The sequence below is a fragment of the Poecilia reticulata genome, chromosome 4, assembly GCF_904066995.2.
Source record: "Poecilia reticulata chromosome 4, P_reticulata-male-v2, whole genome shotgun sequence".
Classification (NCBI taxonomy): domain Eukaryota; kingdom Metazoa; phylum Chordata; class Actinopteri; order Cyprinodontiformes; family Poeciliidae; genus Poecilia; species Poecilia reticulata.
Window position 1 is genome coordinate 19,450,515 of NC_088833.1, and position 18,639 is coordinate 19,469,153.

An 18,639-nucleotide genomic window follows, 5' to 3' on the forward strand; every position below is an offset into this window, starting at 1 on the left:
CCATTCCCCTCTAGATAATATTTTTACTGATACTAGTAAGTGGGGATAAGGTTCTGTCAATGGAGAAAGTTAAGCAGTCACAAGTAACACACTATTTTATCTGTACCCTTTCATAATTGATTTTATTGACTAAACATAACAGTGAAGAAGGGGGAAAAATTGAGAAATTCCTGAGAATGCAAAGGGGGGAAAAAAGCATAAAAAAATTCACATTCTCATCAAAAGATTTATCTAATTTACCTGTCCTTGATGCACAGAAGGAAAAAAAACAATACAATCCAAAAGTACTACAGTGACACAGATGTAATGAGCCACTTCCTGGTGTGCCCTGAAGACACACCACAAACCTGTTTAGCTTAAATACAGAGATGTGGACACAAAACATGGTCATCAAAGTACCGAATTTTCCTGAGCCGAAACAAACGGAGGGATTGCACATCCTTATCGCTATTTTACGTCCAATCACTGCAGAGGACAGCGATCGGCGAAAGGAAAGGACATCTTTTCTGAGGATCTCACAAAAGAGATTGATAACAAAAACAGCTGATAGACTGCGATTATCTAGAAGAAAACGGGAGCAGCTTACATCACTGTTTACAAATATAACAGCTTAATTATCCTGAACCTTGTTTATCTTTTCAATGGCATGACAAGAAAATGTAGTCTTTTTGCAATGAGTGCAGAACTGCACATTATATACACTGAGACAAAAGCCTGCCAGTGTAGTAGTTATTAAGGCACTGGGAAAAATACATGCAGGTACCGCTCAACAAATAGTGGAATTAAAACTTTAATTTAGTAAAAGTAAGACTCCTTACCTTAACCTCTACCTGAGGTTAAGGTAAGGACAGTTGTCTGCCCAATTAAGCAAAGTGTTACCACAGTCATTAAAGCGGGCATTGGTACTTTTGGCAGTATTAGGCAGTCGCCAAATTCTCCTGAAAAATGAAATCAGCATCTCCTTACTTCAAAGTAGAGGGAAGAATGAATTGCGCTAAAATTCCCTGACAGACAGATGGCTGCATTGATTTTGAACTTGGGGAAAAAACACAATGGACCAACTCCAGCAGATGGCTGTGTATCTTCACTCTTCCTCCAGACTCTGGGACCTACATTTTCAAATGAAAATTAAAAATGTACTTTCATTTAAAATGATGACTTTGGACCACTGAGCGACAGTCCAGTGCCTTTTCTCTTTGGTGCCACGCTTTGTATGTCTCTGTTGCAGGAGCAACTTGAATAAGAGTCATATTTGACGTCCTGTGATTCACCCGTGTGTCACCTTCACTGACCTCTCCAGTAATGTGCTTGGATGCAACACTTTATGAACAGACAGCTTCTTTCTTGGTTGTAATTAAATAGTAAAACAAAATCTTAATATTTAGATTTTTTTCTTGGAAACATAACTCATTAATCAATAAGATAAAGATAAATAAATGCTTAGGAGACGTCACTGTGTGTGATGATGTATCTAGAGAATATATGAATTTCACTCTTAAATTGTATTACAGACTGAAACTATTTATGGTATTCCAATTCATTGGGATGTACCTGCACAGTTAGTTAGAAATGAAGACATTAGCTTGGACTCAGGATTCATCGCAGAGTAAAGTCTGCTCGGTCACAGGCTCGTATAAGTTCATTGTACTGCGATAAGCTCCTTACAAACAGCAAACAAGACCACATATGTTAATTGATGACAATGTAGAAAAGCTTCATGTCTTTGCTGATACTGTGGCAAAATGTAAAGTACATAAGCATGTGCAGCTCGTACACCGAGTCAGTGTTTCTCCTTTGTGCCTTCTCGGATCCTGGAGACCGATGTAGAAATAGCAAGTCGTTGCATCCCAAAGAGAGAGACGGCCTTCTGTTGCGTCTCAGACACGCAAACCTACAGTCATTTTCTGCATACTTGAAGAAATTTGCTTCTCAATCTGAAGGCTGACACGTCTCGAGTTTATATCTGTGACAGATAATCGGTTTCAGTTTTTCCTCTGGTCGTGTTCATTGTTGGCAGAAAGAATGGCCGGTAACAATGGGGTCGTGGATTGCTGGAAGCACTTGTTAGTTTTTTTATATGTTTAAAATGATGTGGCATTCTGGATTCTGGTCCGCATGTGGAGGCGTTTATGACGTACAGTAAAACATTTGGTTTAGCCCGACAGCCAGAGGAGCTTGACTTGATTCTGCACTTTCATGGGAAGTATGTTCAAGGCAAAAATAGTAGAAGTGTTCTTTCAGGATGAAAAAAAATCATCTACTCAGTTCTCAGGACAAATGTTTCCCAGAGTCCAGACGAATTCAGCTGTGAAAAATGATGGAGAGAAACAGATTATGGTTACTGAAGAATAACATATTGTGTGAATCAAATATTTTCATTTAATATAACATATAAGTAAACTGCAACTTGTATATCACGACACACACTGATATGAAACCTCCATAGTCCTGTAGTGGCTACAGTGTCTTTTAAAAGTTTTCATACCAACAAAATTTGATGTGAGAAAAGAATATTTGGTTGTCAGTTGCTTTTTCTTCTTTTTTTAATTTTTTTTTATTAAAATCAGAAAAAAAGCAAAATATTTGAGACTGAAGCAAGCCCAGCAGGATAAGGAACTAGAACTACAATGAAAATATTTAGACCAAAGCATATTTATTGGAATGGCACAATCAATGTCCACACCTAAGTATCACTTAGAATCTGAGGCAAAACCATACATTTCTGGATCACAGATGTGCTTCACTAAAACTGACTGAGCTTGAGCTCCAGCAGCAAATAAAAGCCAAATAATACAGTGTAAAGTACAAAAAGAAAACATGCATTATTTTCTTAATCTTAAAAATTGTAGGTGACTTTGTGTGGCTCCATCATATAAAACTTCTATCAAAGTTTGCGGTTGTTAAAAATCTTCAGTGGTAATAACTTCTTTTTCAACACAGAAATTATAACATTTTTAATCAGTCTGATTCTATGCTTCTTAGCCTTATTTATTTATTTTTTACCGCATGAAAAGCAACAATTACTCTGACTGGTAAAACATTGAAAGTGTCAAGCTGCAAGCAACTTTTAATATTTGCATGCAAAACCGTTCAAATAATGATCTCTACTTTTAAAATCAACGCACGCTGCATCTTACCATCTCACAACAACCCGGGTGGTTCACTGTTTCCTCCGGACAGCTTGCTTGAGATGAAGCTCACTTTCCGCTGCAACAATTGGCAGCTCGTTCTTCAAGTGGTATGTTATGAGATGGCTTATACTCTCAAACAACATGTCTTTAGTTCGGACCTGTATGGGGATAAACAAGTTTTGTATTACGCAAGCAAAATTTTGGTGTCAAAAAAGGCAAACAAATTGTTGTATTTAGTTCTGGTGTAACCCTCCCGACCCCACTGAGGGAATAAGGGTGCAAGAAAATGGATGGATGGATGGATAGTTCTGGTGTAAATTGACACAGACTCACCACTCCTTCCGGGTCCACTAGCAGCAGGTGTTTGGGCAGGCCACAGTGCATGCCTGTTAGCACGTACTGCCCAGGGTTGGTGGTGCTCTCACGGACCAGGAAGTCCCCGTCTCGAACCAGGAGTTTTTCTGCGTCTCTCCGGCTCATGCGACTGTGGTACCACATTTCCCTGCGCAGTTGCTCCTCGTTCGGGGCCACGGGGGCTCTGCGTCTTGGCGGGCTGGGCCACTGATCCTCTAAGTTTCGAACACCTCCAACCTGAGAACCAGAACCCACTAATACGCCGGAGCCAAAAGCTCCTCCACATGCCTCGTGGAGCTTTAGGGCATCCTCGAAGGGTCCTGCAGAGGCACAAGAGGTTTAGTTTATTCAGTTCAGCTGTTCTGTTTCTGCTTTTCCACTTAATTAGGTATGTCTAGAGTAAATCTCAACACTCACTCATATCAAAGAGGTCCTTTTTGGGACTGTCATGTGGTCTAGCCCCTTTATGTCCATCTGCTCCATGTGTAAAAGAGTCAAGGTTTTCCAAACTTTGTGTATTTACATACTGGTGCTCTTCATAGTCCTTGCTGCCTGGTGGCTGACCATCAGCACACAAGTAACCATCTAAATGCAAGAAATGAGACAAAATCTAATTAAAATAACACTTTAAGAATTTTTTATAACCTCTCGTTATAGTGACAACAGTTTTAAAATTTGACTCTCCAACAGAGTTGATTAATGTGTACCCAAGTTGTTGTTTTTTTTCATACAAGAATCACACAGACATCTTTTTTAAATAAGTGGCCTAGAAATTAAGGAGGGTAGAAAAGGCTAATCTTATCAAATATCCAAAAACGTAACTATAGTAAACTGTTATCATAAATGATATAAAGCGCAGCGAAAAAGGATTAACCTCTTTGCATGTTTCATTGTTGAATTACATGCAAAAGGATCAAACTAACCAAAAACTAAATACTAATACAAGAATGTAAGCATAAAGCAATAAAAAAAGAGTGTAAGAAAAAAAATTAAGAATTGTAATACAAATAAATAAGTTCAAAATTTAACAATGAGCAATTATTGCCAAACTCAACGAATAAAGTGAGAACCTAAAAGTACAAATACTTACTGATTATGACAGAAATAAGACGTTTTTGAAAACAACAGTGAACCTCCACAGCAACAAAAAGTCACGTGGTCTCGCTAGTTATTGCAAACACTTTATGGAGATTGTTGTTGCTACTAAGTCATTAGGTGTAAGGGGACAAATACGTTTTCACATCGGGCCAATTTTGATTGGATGACATTTTTCTCTTGATGCAATTATTATTGAAAATTTATTTTAGCACTTACTCGAACTTTTATTTGTTTAAAAAATATCTTAATGATCTGAAACATGTAAGTGTGAGGGGGGAAAAAAGCAAAATAGAAGAATTTTTTTCCGGGGGCAAGTACGTCGTTTTTAACCTGCAATAGCCACTTTCGGCCACAAGGTGTCTCACCTGAGCCACAGGTCGTCTCAGTGTCCCAGTGAAGCTCATAACAGAGTTGACCGAGTGGATAAGATCCCTGCTCTCTCCTGGCCTGTGAGCCCATCTGTCAACACAACAACACATTTTAAACACACAGTTATCTCTTCTCCCTTCAATGCAGTTCTGAAACACACAATTTAAATATTTTCTGCAGTACATTTGCATACAGTGAACTGGCAACATAGTGAGAGGCCTACAGTTTCTTTTTGTGCAATCGTGTCTTTAATAGTTATGGTGCAGGCATATCAAGATGAATTATAGCGCATATATTGGGAGCTTGTGTGGTGTAATTCTGTTTTAATGTGGGGGAAGCAGCAGACAAACACATCATAACCAGTTTGAGGGATGCTAAGTCAAACATTGCATTTTGGTAATAAACTTTAATTATAAAGCAGATTATGAAAGTCAGCTGTACTTTATATAACATCTGTGAAAATATTGGATTGCAAGAAAGCCGTGTCACCGCCGGTAGCTTCAGTGTTAAAGCTGAATAAAACCTATAAGAAAATGTAGCTGAAAAATATCAATATTACATATAAGTTATCATATCAACTTTACAGGTGTAGAAAGACAGAATTTCACCTACACTGTTCTTAGCAAAGAGTCACAAATGCACATTTAGAATCCACAGCCTGACCTGACAGGATATCATGATGCTCACCTGAGTTGCTGTCTTGCTCTGTGGCTGGGTGTGGATGTGACCCAGCAGGGTCCCGGTGGGCCTCAGCCTAGAGTCCACGACTCCCCCGACAGGAGGCTCCTTCCCCGGGATGCTGTTGTAGTAATCGTGCTCTGATGCATCTTCATCCTCGCCCCACACCGGCTCCTCTGTCCTGATATGCCTAAAGTCAAATGCGCATTCTCTGAATTCATGGCTAAATGTCACTTAAGATTTTCTAAATGCTTTCCAGTTCAACTTCTTGCCACAATTAATTAGAAAAAAGAAATCTCAGTTTACGGTTGTGCAACGTCCAAATGTGATCTACAAAAATATGAAGACTTGCTGCTGGTCACAGGAAGGCGGATGTTTATTTGAAATCGGAACGGAAAATAAAGCTAAGCTTGAGTTTCCCCTGTGTTTGCAAAAGCGTCATTCCATAATTGATGCTTGGTAAAAGTGTGAAAATATCCAAGCGTTCAAAGTTTCAAACAAACACGAAAGTAACGCAAGAACAAAAGTATTAAAAGATTAACAGTAGGTCAGGTTTTCTAATGTCGCCAATATGCTCTACATACGAGGTAGCACAAAGGCCTGAAAAGCCCAACATTTAACACTTTTCTGTGTTTTTGTTGTTGATGTTTACTTATGACTTCATGTATGCCGTTGTTTCAGGACTGTGTTACCTCTCAACAGATGACATGGTTTTAGGAGGGCTGTGTAGATACTGTTTGAACTGCAGCTCAAAAGCTTGGCCAATGGTACTGATGACACTTTGGGCTAAGCCATCCGAACACTCCAGGATGTGACATGCTGTAAAGAAAATCCAAAAGGATACGGACCCATACAGAAAAACAAGTACACACACATCATCAGTATATGTAAAATGCAATGCCGATGATTTATATGCTGATAAATGCAAATTTAAAGGAGTATAAACTCTTTGTGCACAGAAAAACAAACCTCACCTCTTTGATTTACTGGGTCTTTGGCTACGTATGCAACATAATCTGGTGTGTCCTGCAGCAAAGAAAATGAAAAGTCCAATTATTAGACCAAACGTAAATCAGAGGTTCTTAAGTAAACTAATTGATTTTCGGGCCACAAGATTGGAAATCAGTAAAATATAATTGATATATGTTAAGATGAAAATGTCAATTCCAAACAGCAGGCATGGAGAGTCTGGGGGTTAAAAATGCCACACTCACTGTGTCTCCTCCAGAGGCAAATGAGATGGACTGCATGGGATGGTGTGCAATCACCTGCAAGATACACATGTGTGGAAATGAATGGCATGAGACCATTTAATGCAATCTAAAGATATGTACAGTCAAATATGCTTTTACAAAATTAAGAACTTGATTGGAAATCAATGATCCAGCAAGACCAAAAATCAGTCAGTCAGTTAATTAAATTGATTGATTTTTAGATAAAGATTTGGGCCAGATAAAGCCCAAGTACGGAGTCAAAGCTCTGTTTCTGCAGCTGCGCTCATACAGATCTGGGACAAATGTTAGGAAAACCTTCAATGTCCTCCTCAGCTTCCCTCACTGTCCTCTGTCTTCATACTCCACATTGCAGCTGAAGTACCAAGCTGAGAACGAAGTAGTAAGTCAACACACCCTCAACAACAGCTTTGTGGAATGTTGTGAGAATGCTGGCCAGGAGGGATATTTGTTTCACTTTCTCCAGAAAGTGCAGGGTTCCAGTTTTATTCTTGGATTCAGAAGGATTTAATGCAATACAGTCTTTCCACTGCATTCTTGTGGTTGCTAGGGGGTGCATGGTCATGCTGTAGAAACTGTAGACTCCTAACATCTTTTTGTCCATGTTACAAATGTTGTCTTTGCATCAACCCTCTAGGTGTTTGTCTTCTTCCCTTTACACATGAACAAGATCATGTTTTGATGCAGACTTGGGTGTTAGCAGTGTGAAAAGCGATGATTCGCACGGCCTTGAGACACTCCGCTCCTCATTGTAATAAGAGTTTGTTTGACCCACTTTACTTGTGGGTAAACAAACTCTTTACAAGTAAAGTAAACTTGTTTACTTTACTTGTTTGAACAAGTAAAGTAAACTGTACTTGTTCAAACAGAACAAGTACAGTTTATCTATTTGTCTCTGGAGAATGGTTGTGCTATACATTGGTTTCTGGATGAGTGTTTTTGCTGTCCAGATGAGTGAGAGCTCTGTGCAGTTCACACTACCACAACACTAAATAAGGAGAGCTGTCTAATTTAGTCTTTCAGGTTGTAGCAGTAGATCATTTCACCTGTCGTGTGGTTGGGACGAGGAGTCCAAGGCCATCTACAGAAATGTTGACAGCGATGTTCATGCCTGCAAATCGCAGGTTACTCTTTCCCATGACTGACTGCAGAGCTTTGTTTATGGTCTAAATGAAAGAAACAGGAATGCAACAACATACAGACGTTAACTGAGTTAATTAAAACCATATATGTTTTTGGTAAAATAATACTTATCGTAAGCATATGACACTGAAGTAAAGATTCACGGTAAAATATTGCTACTGACCTTTTTCCTCCAAGCCCCCTTTCCACCAGGCACTGCCTCACAAAGCCTGTTGATGGCTTCCCTGATTAAGAAAATGTGGAGAGGGTGCTGGTCACACTAATAAAAGAGACATTGATCCCTTGTCATAAACAAGTCTTCTGAAGTAAACTAGAGTCCTTTGTTGAATTACAAGAAATTGGGAAAATTAGGGCAAAAGTTTAGTAAGATGTGCTGTGTCCCAAATCTGTTACAATTCAGTGGCGAACAACTGTTTTCTATCTGATCTGTTGTTCACAAACCAATCTACAAAACGTTATGTGAAAGCTGAGATTCTCTGCTAAATTACAGAAAAAATAATCACAATGTGATGGAGGGAAAAAATACAATGCTTGTTGTGTTTACATGTGTTTTGCACAAAGCACTTCTCTCTCTCTCTCACTCTCTCTTTCTCTCTCTCTCTCCCTCTCTCTCCAGGATTGCTCTAACTCTGCAGTGAAACAGCTGCAACCTGTGTGAATGGTGGCCTAATGGCTACTGAAAGCCTTATTTCTCTGTGTGTCTCTGATGGTGGGGGTGAAGAATAATGTAGACTTGAGGCTGTAGCTCGCTATCTGTCCGCCATGGGACGGCAGGGACAGAAATCAACAGGCCCGGCTAGCCCTATCGAGTAGCTCATAAATATTTAAAAACCAAGCGTCCTGGGCCTTGTCTCGGGTAAAGGTCTTCTCAGGGATTTTTGAAAAACACCACCATGTTCAAATGACTCATGCTGATGAAAGCAGAGAGAGGCGGAGGGGCAGAAGAAGAGAGAGAAGTTGTTGTTATTGTCTGCATTGCTGGTCTTTCCCTGTTAGTCCTGGTATCTAAATGCTGAAACTCATTACCAACCTCTGTGTTCCCCATTAGGAGCTGAACTTTTTTTTTTTTTTCATGAAGTGGTACTTGTAGTCCTCAAATGGGGAGAAACGAGAAACAGGTCAACCCAACCCACTGGGTCTTGCAAAAATATTAATGCTAATTGAACTTTTTGAGATTTTGTCATATTATTAACTGCTTATATATATATATATATATATATATATATATATATATTTTTTTTTTTTTTTTACATGGTAGATCAACACAAACGAGTGTTGATCTCGTGGAAGAAAAAATAGAAGAAAAAGAAAAGAATCTGAAAAGTCTGTCATGAATTGACTGAACCACCTTCCAATTATACTAGCCGTTGTTTTGAAAACTGATCAATACCAAATTTGCCTATTTAGACCTTTTTTCCTCTAGATTTCTTAGTATTTTTCTAGCTCAGTCATATTGAACGGACAGGGTCTGTAACGATCAATTTTAAAGTCTTGCCACAAATTTTCAGTTAGATTTAAGTTTAGAGTTTACCTGGGCACATCTAACACGTAAATATAACCGTTCTATAACCTAACCCAAATGTATCCCATGCCTGGTTTCTTCCTTCGTCGCCATGTTCACTAATTTTGACAAAGGGGTAAAAAAATAAAATAAAATTACCTGAACTTATCTGAACAACCAAATCAAATTTAGAAGGAGCATAAAGAAAAATAAAACGCGCCCAAACCATAAGCAGCCAGAACAGCCTCAGCAGGGTTCATCCCTTTGTTTTTCTTGTGCTGTTTTGTTTTGCACACCCGTAACCTCCTCCCTCTCAAGAACTTGCAGCCAAACACATTACCCAACAGGGTGCGTTCACAGAGACCACTGCAGCTTTCCACTGTCATTAGCAAACATCATCAATTATAGATCCCCTCCTCTATCACTCCATCTCTGCTGCATCCTCCTTCTCCTCCTCCTCTCCCCCTGCACTTAAGCTTTGGAAGCATGGTAGGCTCAGATTACTCATGATCGATTGTAGAGGAGAGATAGGAGGGTGAGAGGAGGAGGGGAGGAGAGGCAGAGAGGAGGAGGAGGGAAGAGGAGTGCGCTGCCTCTTTTAGGTTGAGGATGACAACAACATCACATGCAGCTCAGTGAAACGAAAAGGACAAACAAGAAGAAACTCGCATGCCAAGAGTTTCAAGTCTGAACTGCAGGAATTGGAACCATCTTTGATGCATTTATAGGAAAAATAAAATCCGCCGATCCACCAATTACTAATCAAATTAATTGATTTAATTAAGCATTTTTGATCTAAACATTCGCCTAGATATACACGCACTTTAATATGGACATGTAAATAAACACTATGCTTATTGGATCAAATTCTCCTGATTCACCACAGGCGGTAAAGACGGTTGCTGACTTACCTTGTCACCTGAGTCCGTGTGTTGAAGTCCAGGGAGCGCATTGACTTCAGCACCTCAATGCAACCCATGTACTACAGAGGAAAACATCAAATCAGATGGGGCTCTGCAATATGCATGGAAACATATTTTTATTCTGATTCTGTTCTGCACTTAAAGTGCAAATGTTTGTTTTGCTTTTTTTCTGACGCACCATGCTTTTTGGACTAGTATATCTTCCATTGTTAAACGTGATAATTCCCATTTATATTTTATGTTACATCCACAGATTAATCAGGAAAGCAACCGTCTAGCACAGCGTTGCACTAATGGCTGTCAAATCAAGGTGCTAATGGCACCTTGACTAGATTAGCATCACTGAGCTCCAGACTGCATACAAGCTGCAGCTTCTGAACCCTCTGGGGGGGACGATTATGTGTGAGGGTGTTTGATCCTGCAGGCGGTTCACGTGAGAACGTCGTCTTGTCTGCATCGATGTGAGAAAAAAAAAAAAAAACTGTCATAGAATAAAATTCGGGATATTTCTGTCTGCTACGATTAATAGGGCAAAATCATCTCCAGGAACACTTCTCAATATCTGGTTGATTGTTCCTGCTACAAACAAATAATAGAATCAGTGTAATGAAGTGTCACAAAGTTTAGATCCTGAAACCTCTCATATGTTGTCTTCTGTTTGGTTAGTTTAGTGTTGAGCAGTTTTTAACACTGTTAACACTTCTTATGAGAAGCGCTCTCAAAAGTGATTTTTTTCAGTTTGTCAAGCAAATGGGATAAACGTTACAGAAGGCTCCATGACATTTTTAGTTTCATACATTGCCTTGAAAAGATTTTCACACTTTCTGAAGTTACAGACCCAAACTTCAATACAATATAATTATGGTTATCCTTATATTTAGAGGAAAGAAAAGCAATGTTTTCAAATTTATTTAAAGGATAAAAATCTGAAAAATGTGGCATGCATTTGCATTCATACCCCTGTACTTCAATTAAATAGTCAAATAAGAGTTCAATTTGATCTCAGCACAAATTCAACTGTTTTGTTAGAGAAGATTAATGAACAAACAGCATCATGAAGATCAGAGAAGGCAGCAGACAGATAAGTAAACAAATAGGAAGCTTCGGGTATTAAACAATAACTTAAGCTTCATATATCTCACAAAGCACAGTACCTCATACATAGATAGAAAGAGTATGGCACAACTACGAACCAAGAAAAGGCTGTCCAGTGTTCACCTAAGGTTTATACGCTGTGCCAGGAGAGACTTGATCAGAGAAGCAGCCAAGAGGCCCATAGTAACTCAGGAGGAGCTGCAGAGATCCAGAAACCAGAAGGGAGAATCTGTCAACAGGACAACGCTCCACAACTCTTCAGTAACGTTATTACTGAAGGTGTTAGTAGTGCAAATTGTAGTTTGTTACAAGACATAAAGGAGACTCAACAAGCATTTGCAAAAAGATTATCTGGTCTTATGATATCCATGATTGAACTTTTGACCAAATGCAAGGCATGGAGAAAAACTGGCAAGTAAACATGGTGGTCAGTAAAATAAAATACAACATTCATTGAAGAAAAGCCTGTTAGAGGCAGCAAAAGGTTTGGGACTGAGAAAAGGCCATAAACATACAATCAGAGCAACAGCTTGAAAACTGTCCTTTTCATTTCACTGTGTATTAAGACATAAAATCCCAACAACACGCACTAAAGTTTGTGGATGCGACATGGCAAGATGCGGAAAAGTTCAAGGGGTTAGAACATTTTACAAGGCAGCGTATTTGTAGGATAGTTCTTTGCAAGAAGCAACCACGCAGCAGAGATTAGGAGCCAGAGAGAGGACCTCTGAGTCTAAATGAGCTTAATAAGCTTTCTAATCAGATTTAGCCTTGAGGGAAGTCTTCCATCAAGAAATTTGTCCCTTTTTTTCCTTTTTCCATTTCATCTGCTGATGATACGTCCCCCACGCTCACAACCTCCACCCTTTCTCGTCATCGGGATGTTGTCCGTCCAGGCTAAAGCTCTGACTTATACATCCCATGACTAGAGATACCGGGTTCTCAAGAAACATTCCTTACAAATGTAATAAAACTGGTATCCTCTTCTCAAACTCTGTTGTGGAAGCCTCTCTCTTTGAGATAAATTCTGGCAGCTGGGTTGTTTGTCATGTCGGGGAGTCACAATTTCGTATCTGGAGGCAAGAATCACGACAGATGTTGCAAAATGTTGGCTACACGGACGAAAAACACCAAACTCATTCTCTTTTTAGAGCTCAGTCAGTGAGTGCCATGCATTTTCTGCGTGGGAGTAAAATGTTTCTTTGTTTTGTTTTTGGAAACTTAACAAGTCACATTAAAGAAGATCAATATGCATAAGATGACTGTTAATAAAAACTGCAATGAAGCAGAGTACAAAGAGCTTAATATGTGTAATAATAACACCCGCTGTGGCAGCTGCAGTGCTTGTTTTAATGGCTGCGGCAGTGCTCTGGCTAACAGAGGTAGCAGACGTAGGGGAGACACAACACATGACATGTCTTTGTGGACACCGGGAAGATATAAACACATGACTAAGAAATCCATATGTCTGCCATGAAGAGGACTGGAAGTCTGTGAATGACTGACTATATGTGCAAACTGAAACAGAGAGAGAGACACAGAGAGAGAGAGAGAGAGAGAGAGAGAGAGAGAGAGAGAGAGAGAGAGAGGTGCTCACTGGAATGATTACAGTGCAGCACCAATTCACTGTCCCTCTGACACTAATACATGCAGCGAAACGCTCCTCCCTGCATGGATTTGCCGCTGAATTGCTCATACAGGAGCACAGCAATCCTGTTATTTTCCAAACTGCCCTCTTACAGGTCGTCTCTGACGACTGTTGCCACGCCTACACCGCCGGACTCCTAGAAACACATTCGGAACATTAACAGAGACATCGATCAGAGACAAGAAGAGCCCGCGCCGCGAAGCTCGGAAAGCAGAGCTCTGTGACGAGAAATCACTTTTGCGAAACATTCCGACCTCTTCTGCTACTGATCCAACTGCCTCGTCCTCGTCACATGATGCAAATGACTGTGAATAAACGTAATTGAATATGGGAATGAATGGCGCTCATGTAATGTCATTAGAAATCGCACTCAGGGCCCCCAGACTGCAGTAATCAAGGGCCGTGTCATTAAGTTTGAGGAGGAGGGGGAGGGAGCAGAGGTGAAGTGTCATCAAGGAGGACACCGTGGGGAGACGAACAATAAACAAGACGCGTAAGGATTCAGATTGCTCGGATTAATCAGATTTCCCATCTAATGATTACTTTATCTACCCTGATTTTATTTATTATTTATAAAAAAGAACAACAAAGTTCTTTAATTTCTAAAGGTTGCCTTTGTCTACCCCTAACTAAACAAACAACAGTATATCATATTCATACTCACGATTATGAGAAGCAACAGATTCAATTGATGCATAAAATCTGTCTATTCGCTTCATAGATAAAAGTAAACAGGCTCAAATCCAAACAAAGAGAACCACTCCCACACTCAGAGCTCACAATCGGGCAGATTACATGCTCCATAAACACAGTTTTTGTTTTAAATACAGTGTGACACAAAGCCGTATTTATTTAAAAGTGTGGCTGAGCAACAATAGCATCCGCAGTCAGGAGACGTAATTTCATGGTTTATTTTTTTTCCCTCTATCCCTAAGTGCAGCATGATACAGACCCTTAACCAGCAGCACCAAGCCGTCTATCTGGATGAAATTATGTATTCCCTCGGCACCGCCACATGAGCTGCATAACAAACTGCCTGCTGTTGAGATGCTTTGGTTTGTTTTGTTTTTTTTTCACATTCACATTTGGATGAAAGTGAATAAATATTTTTTTTTAAATTACAGCCTTGATATTCTCTTCTTCCTATGGGAGTCTTTAATTACAGATGCATCACTTATTTTGCATCAGAATGATCAAATGTCCTCTTAATAAGCAAGAGAAATACAAAAAATTCAGATAAAAAAAAAGATATATATTAAATACTTCGCAACTAAAAACTCCAAACATTTCTGATCTATACATAAATCACAGGGTAATAGTTAGAGATGTAAGTTTTGGTGCATAAATGGGAACTCAGTCTGTATCTGTCAAGTAAAAACAGATTAGAGCATCACTGGGGTTAACAGTTAACTCTAAATGTACTTACCCTAACAATGTAAGAAGCTCCTTGTCCCACAATTTTCTTGTCTGGGTGCAGCCAACCCTGAGATGGCTTGTGGATGAAGCTACCCTTGGTGTGGAGCTCATCTCCCCCCAGCCACATGCCCTCCACCCTTGTCCTGCGGTTCATTCCTGACCTGGAGCCGCTGGAGACACCGGGGCTCACCATGACCTCTGCTGCGACCCCAAATCCATGTCCCGCTGGACCTCCAGAGGCTGCAGCTTGCGCTACTGCCCGCTGCCCTCGGATGGCCTGCAGGGAACAGGGGGTGACACAGACAGGGTCACAGGAGTTAAGTACGGCCGCGAGGCTGGCCACGGGGCCGCTGGCTGGGCTCGCCCCACTGGTCCTGTTTGACGGTGATGAAGACGAGGCCTGGGAAGAAGCTGTCTTGGTTGAGTCCTTGCTAGAGCTGGAGCTGGATGGGCTTCTGCTGAGCAAGGAGTTTGAGAACTTCCACTGGGGCATCTTGGGGATGAGCATGCAGAAGGTTGTGGTGGCCTCCTGCTCCCCATCCAGGCAGGGGGAGTCTGCCAGGGCTGTGGCCCCCACCGAGGAGGAGGACCTGGCGCTGGGATCCAGGGGAGGCAAAGGAGGCAGGGGGAGACTCTGTGCGGAGGAGGAGACCACCGGTGTGGCCACGACTTTGCTGCTCATGGCTAAGCTCTGCATCAGGTCGTCAGAGGAGGTTACAGACTCGTTGCGAAAGCGGTCATACTTTGGCTTAAGGAGCATGCCCGGAGGAGCCGCCTGAAGCAGGAGCTCAGAGAGAGGGGATAACTTTCAAAGGATGGAGGAGAGAGGGGATAGGGGAGGGGGGAGGGATGGAGTAATGAAAGAGGAGAGGAAAACAAAAGAAGAAAAAATTCCCCAGACCGCGTCCTATATCCTTGTCAAAGTCAGCTCAGCGCTGTGTGCACCTCCGCCACTCAGACACTGTCCTGCTCTCATGCTGCTGCTGCTGCTGCTGCTCTCCGCCTCCCGCTCTGAGTGGGGCCCACTTCCTCATACTGCCCGAGGAGAGATGGCTCGTGCGCTTTCGACTGTCTCTCCTTCTTCGTGGATGATGTCATTGGCCTGTGAGTCCTGCCCTGCCCAGCTGCTCTCAGGCAGTATTTGCTGAAACACACATGCTTTAACCGCCCTCCTCCGAGACACAAGCACACATTCTGCAGATCACCTGCAGCTCTGCGTGAAGCTACAGTTCAGCAAATTGCTCCATTTTGGGTTACTCGAAAGCAAAATCCTAGAACGCACCCAGAGAGAATAATGCATTTCTAATTATTAATGGATTTATGTTGCTGCTAATTAGATGCCAATAATAAAAAGTCTTACTGTTCCAATGCTGGCGTAAAAGAAGGTGGAAATCAATACTGTTGCTCAGTGTGTTAACCTGCAATCAATGAGATGTTTTTTTTTTACATAAATCAATAACAAGTAGACTGAATATCGAAGCAAAGGCCCAACAAATACGGAACAGAAAATATGATGGTACTATAATAAAGTAAAAATTAACCCATGAACTTATAGTAGAGACATGGGAACAAGACTAAACCAATTAATTGAAGTGAATTTTGTATGAGTCAGCATGATCTCATTTCACCCAAGATATACAGAAGCACCGAACAAAAGGAACAATGGAGTCACCATCTTAAAGGACGACCCATCTGACAACATCCAATCTTTTCCATTTGCTTGGATTGTCTTTCCCTCCACCCTCTCATCCACCTCTCAGGGGAGCAATCAGGCATCTCAGCGTGACCCTTTTAGCTCTTTACTTGCACCTTCCCCTGTGTGTTTCACTAATTCCCAGTCATTTCTACTCGCTTTTCTACTCTCTCTTATTGAGTGGGGGTTTACTCAATTAACCATAACATTATGAATAGCCAAGGGATGGCCAAAGAACATCTGGGGCTCCCCTAGGATGTGTGTTGGGATTGTTGGGATCTTCTAGCTTCCTTAAAATGGAATCAGATATTTTGTAGTTTGGTTGTTTGAGGGAAATTTCAACTTCTAACCCTGGTGGATTCTCTAGTTGGGGGAAGTTACTTCTATATGAGGGTACTGTTCCAAATATAGCGGAGTTTGATTTGTTGTCAAAATTGTGCAACTGGTGACATGTGTAATATTAATATCTAATATGAGAGTCCATTTTTACCAAGTTGATAACTGTTACATCCTGTCAATTGATATGCTGCATCAAATATGACTTAAAAAAATCTGACTTTGCAATTTACTGCATTGTGCTTTGGAACTCTGTCCTTTTAAGGGGCTCCTGCTCTTTTTGTCACTCCGCCTTCAGCACCTCATCAAAACAATGTTGCTCCATTAAGCCTTTGACAATGTCCTTGAGAGCGTTACACCGAGATGTAGGTCACATGATGAGCTCAGTAGATATGCACTTCCACCAGGTGTTTGCTAATTGCTGCTGTCACTAGTCTGGAGGAGCTCTGTGAGGGAAACACGGGGAGGGATGCGGTGCTTGGTGAGATCAAGTATTAATGCACCCCGAATGGTTGCCAGGGGGATTAAAGGATTTCTCTAACATGCTTGAAAGAATAAAGCAACGCTACAGGTATGTTTTGATGAGAGAATAACATTACAACTTGACGTAAAGTTTAAAAAAAGTCAATTAATACACCACCTTTAATACAAGATGTTTGCATGTAATATTTTATCTTAATTTAATACTAGAATCATATGTAATTGATTCTTAACTTTAATCAGATTTCCTAAATTGAAAGAAAAAAACTAACAAAATAGTATTTCAAATATTATTGCATCATTTCTACTTCTTGAAATTTACCACATCTTAATAAAAATATTCTCTGAAGGAAACATGTAAACATTCAGAACAATACCAAATATGTTTAGTGTACAGAGTCATGAAAAGGTATTTTTTCCATGTATACATTTCTATTACTCCTTAGGATTACTTATCCTAAGGAGTGCTGTGATCATGACCAGGTCACACAGGTCCATAATTAATCCCAATATATAAGAATGAAAAAGCATTTCAGGAAAATAATGTCCATACCTATAATAAAACATGGTGGTGGTAGTTTGATGGTCTTGGAGTGCTTTGCCTCATCAGACTACTTGTCAAAATTAATAGAATCATCAATTTGTAGAGCTGAAAATCCTTAGGGACAATTTCCACTCATCAATTTGTGACCCCAAGAGCACTCAGGTTATTAAGCAGGACAATGATCTGTAGCACACCAGCAAGATTCTCTAATATACTTAAAACAACTGAACGTTTTGAACTGACCCAGTCACAGTCTTGATTTAAATCGAATTTAGAAGTTGTGTTATGACATTAAGCAGATTGTTTATGCTTGGAATGCCTTTTCTGTGGTTGAATTAAACCAATTCTGCTAAGAATTGTGGAAAAAAGAGATGCAAAAAAATGCAGCCTGTGGGTGGCTGTCATGAAACAATAGCTGTTGCCTTCAAGGGCTGCACAATCAATTATTAGATTTTTGGTGGCATTTACTGATTTATAGGGCCAAGTTGTTGTCATTTTCTCTCAACGAATGGAGTCATAATTTATTATCATTGTGTCATTTATTATCTCAGGTTAACATTGTCTGATATTAAAATTGATCTATAGGCATATGAGACTTAAAGGTGTTAAAATAAGCAAAATAAATCTGTAAAGGAAAACATACTTTTCACAGCACTCTAAATAGCAGGAAATAATTCAGAATGATATCAGGATTTAAAATATTTACCTCAGAATGAAAAAAGATCAAGGTCTCCTAATTTCTGGCGACTTCTAGCTGAAAGCATCTGATATGACGTGTTCTTCAGCCTCCAAGTTCTGCTGAGCAACAAATAAAAGTAAGAACAACTTATTTTTGTACTGGATAACAGGTAAAATATAAAACCAGTGTGCCTTTCCGTAAATAACCACTTATTTTTTGTTTGCTGCTGAGTCATAAAGTTACTGATAAACCAGATGTAATCGATGTATGTTGACTGATGCAGCAACAGCAAGCATTTCTCTGTATGTTTTGTTCTCTC

At 40.2% G+C, this 18,639-nt stretch overlaps 1 protein-coding gene across 1 annotated transcript; it reads right to left on the minus strand.

Annotated features, from left to right (window-relative positions):
* Positions 1-106: 106 nt before the first annotated feature.
* shc2 (SHC (Src homology 2 domain containing) transforming protein 2) lies at positions 107-18,501 on the minus strand. Its single transcript, XM_081606445.1, has 14 exons — positions 18,348-18,501; positions 14,599-16,006; positions 10,418-10,488; positions 8,169-8,229; positions 7,909-8,028; positions 6,845-6,898; positions 6,605-6,656; positions 6,323-6,449; positions 5,640-5,820; positions 4,949-5,042; positions 3,903-4,070; positions 3,465-3,805; positions 3,138-3,289; positions 107-2,305 (listed from the first exon to the last, which is right to left on the minus strand). The coding sequence occupies exons 2-13, from the start codon at positions 15,346-15,348 to the stop codon at positions 3,161-3,163; spliced, it is 2,148 nt and encodes a 715-aa protein (XP_081462571.1). The 5' UTR covers positions 15,349-16,006; positions 18,348-18,501; the 3' UTR covers positions 107-2,305; positions 3,138-3,160.
* Between the last annotated feature and the right edge of the window lie 138 nt (positions 18,502-18,639).

What these genes read in the sequence shown, in the direction of transcription:
- shc2 (XM_081606445.1), bottom strand. Translation starts at nt 15,348, where the DNA reads ATGCTCCTTAAGCCAAAGTATGACCGCTTTCGCAACGAGTCTGTAACC. An exon ending in TTGCCTCTGGAGGAGACACA is followed by an intron (nt 6,657 to 6,844) that starts GTGAGTGTGGCA and finishes TCTTTGCTGCAG; the next exon opens with GACACACCAGATTATGTTGC. An exon ending in AAAGGACCTCTTTGATATGA is followed by an intron (nt 3,806 to 3,902) that starts GTGAGTGTTGAG and finishes GTGCCTCTGCAG; the next exon opens with GACCCTTCGAGGATGCCCTA.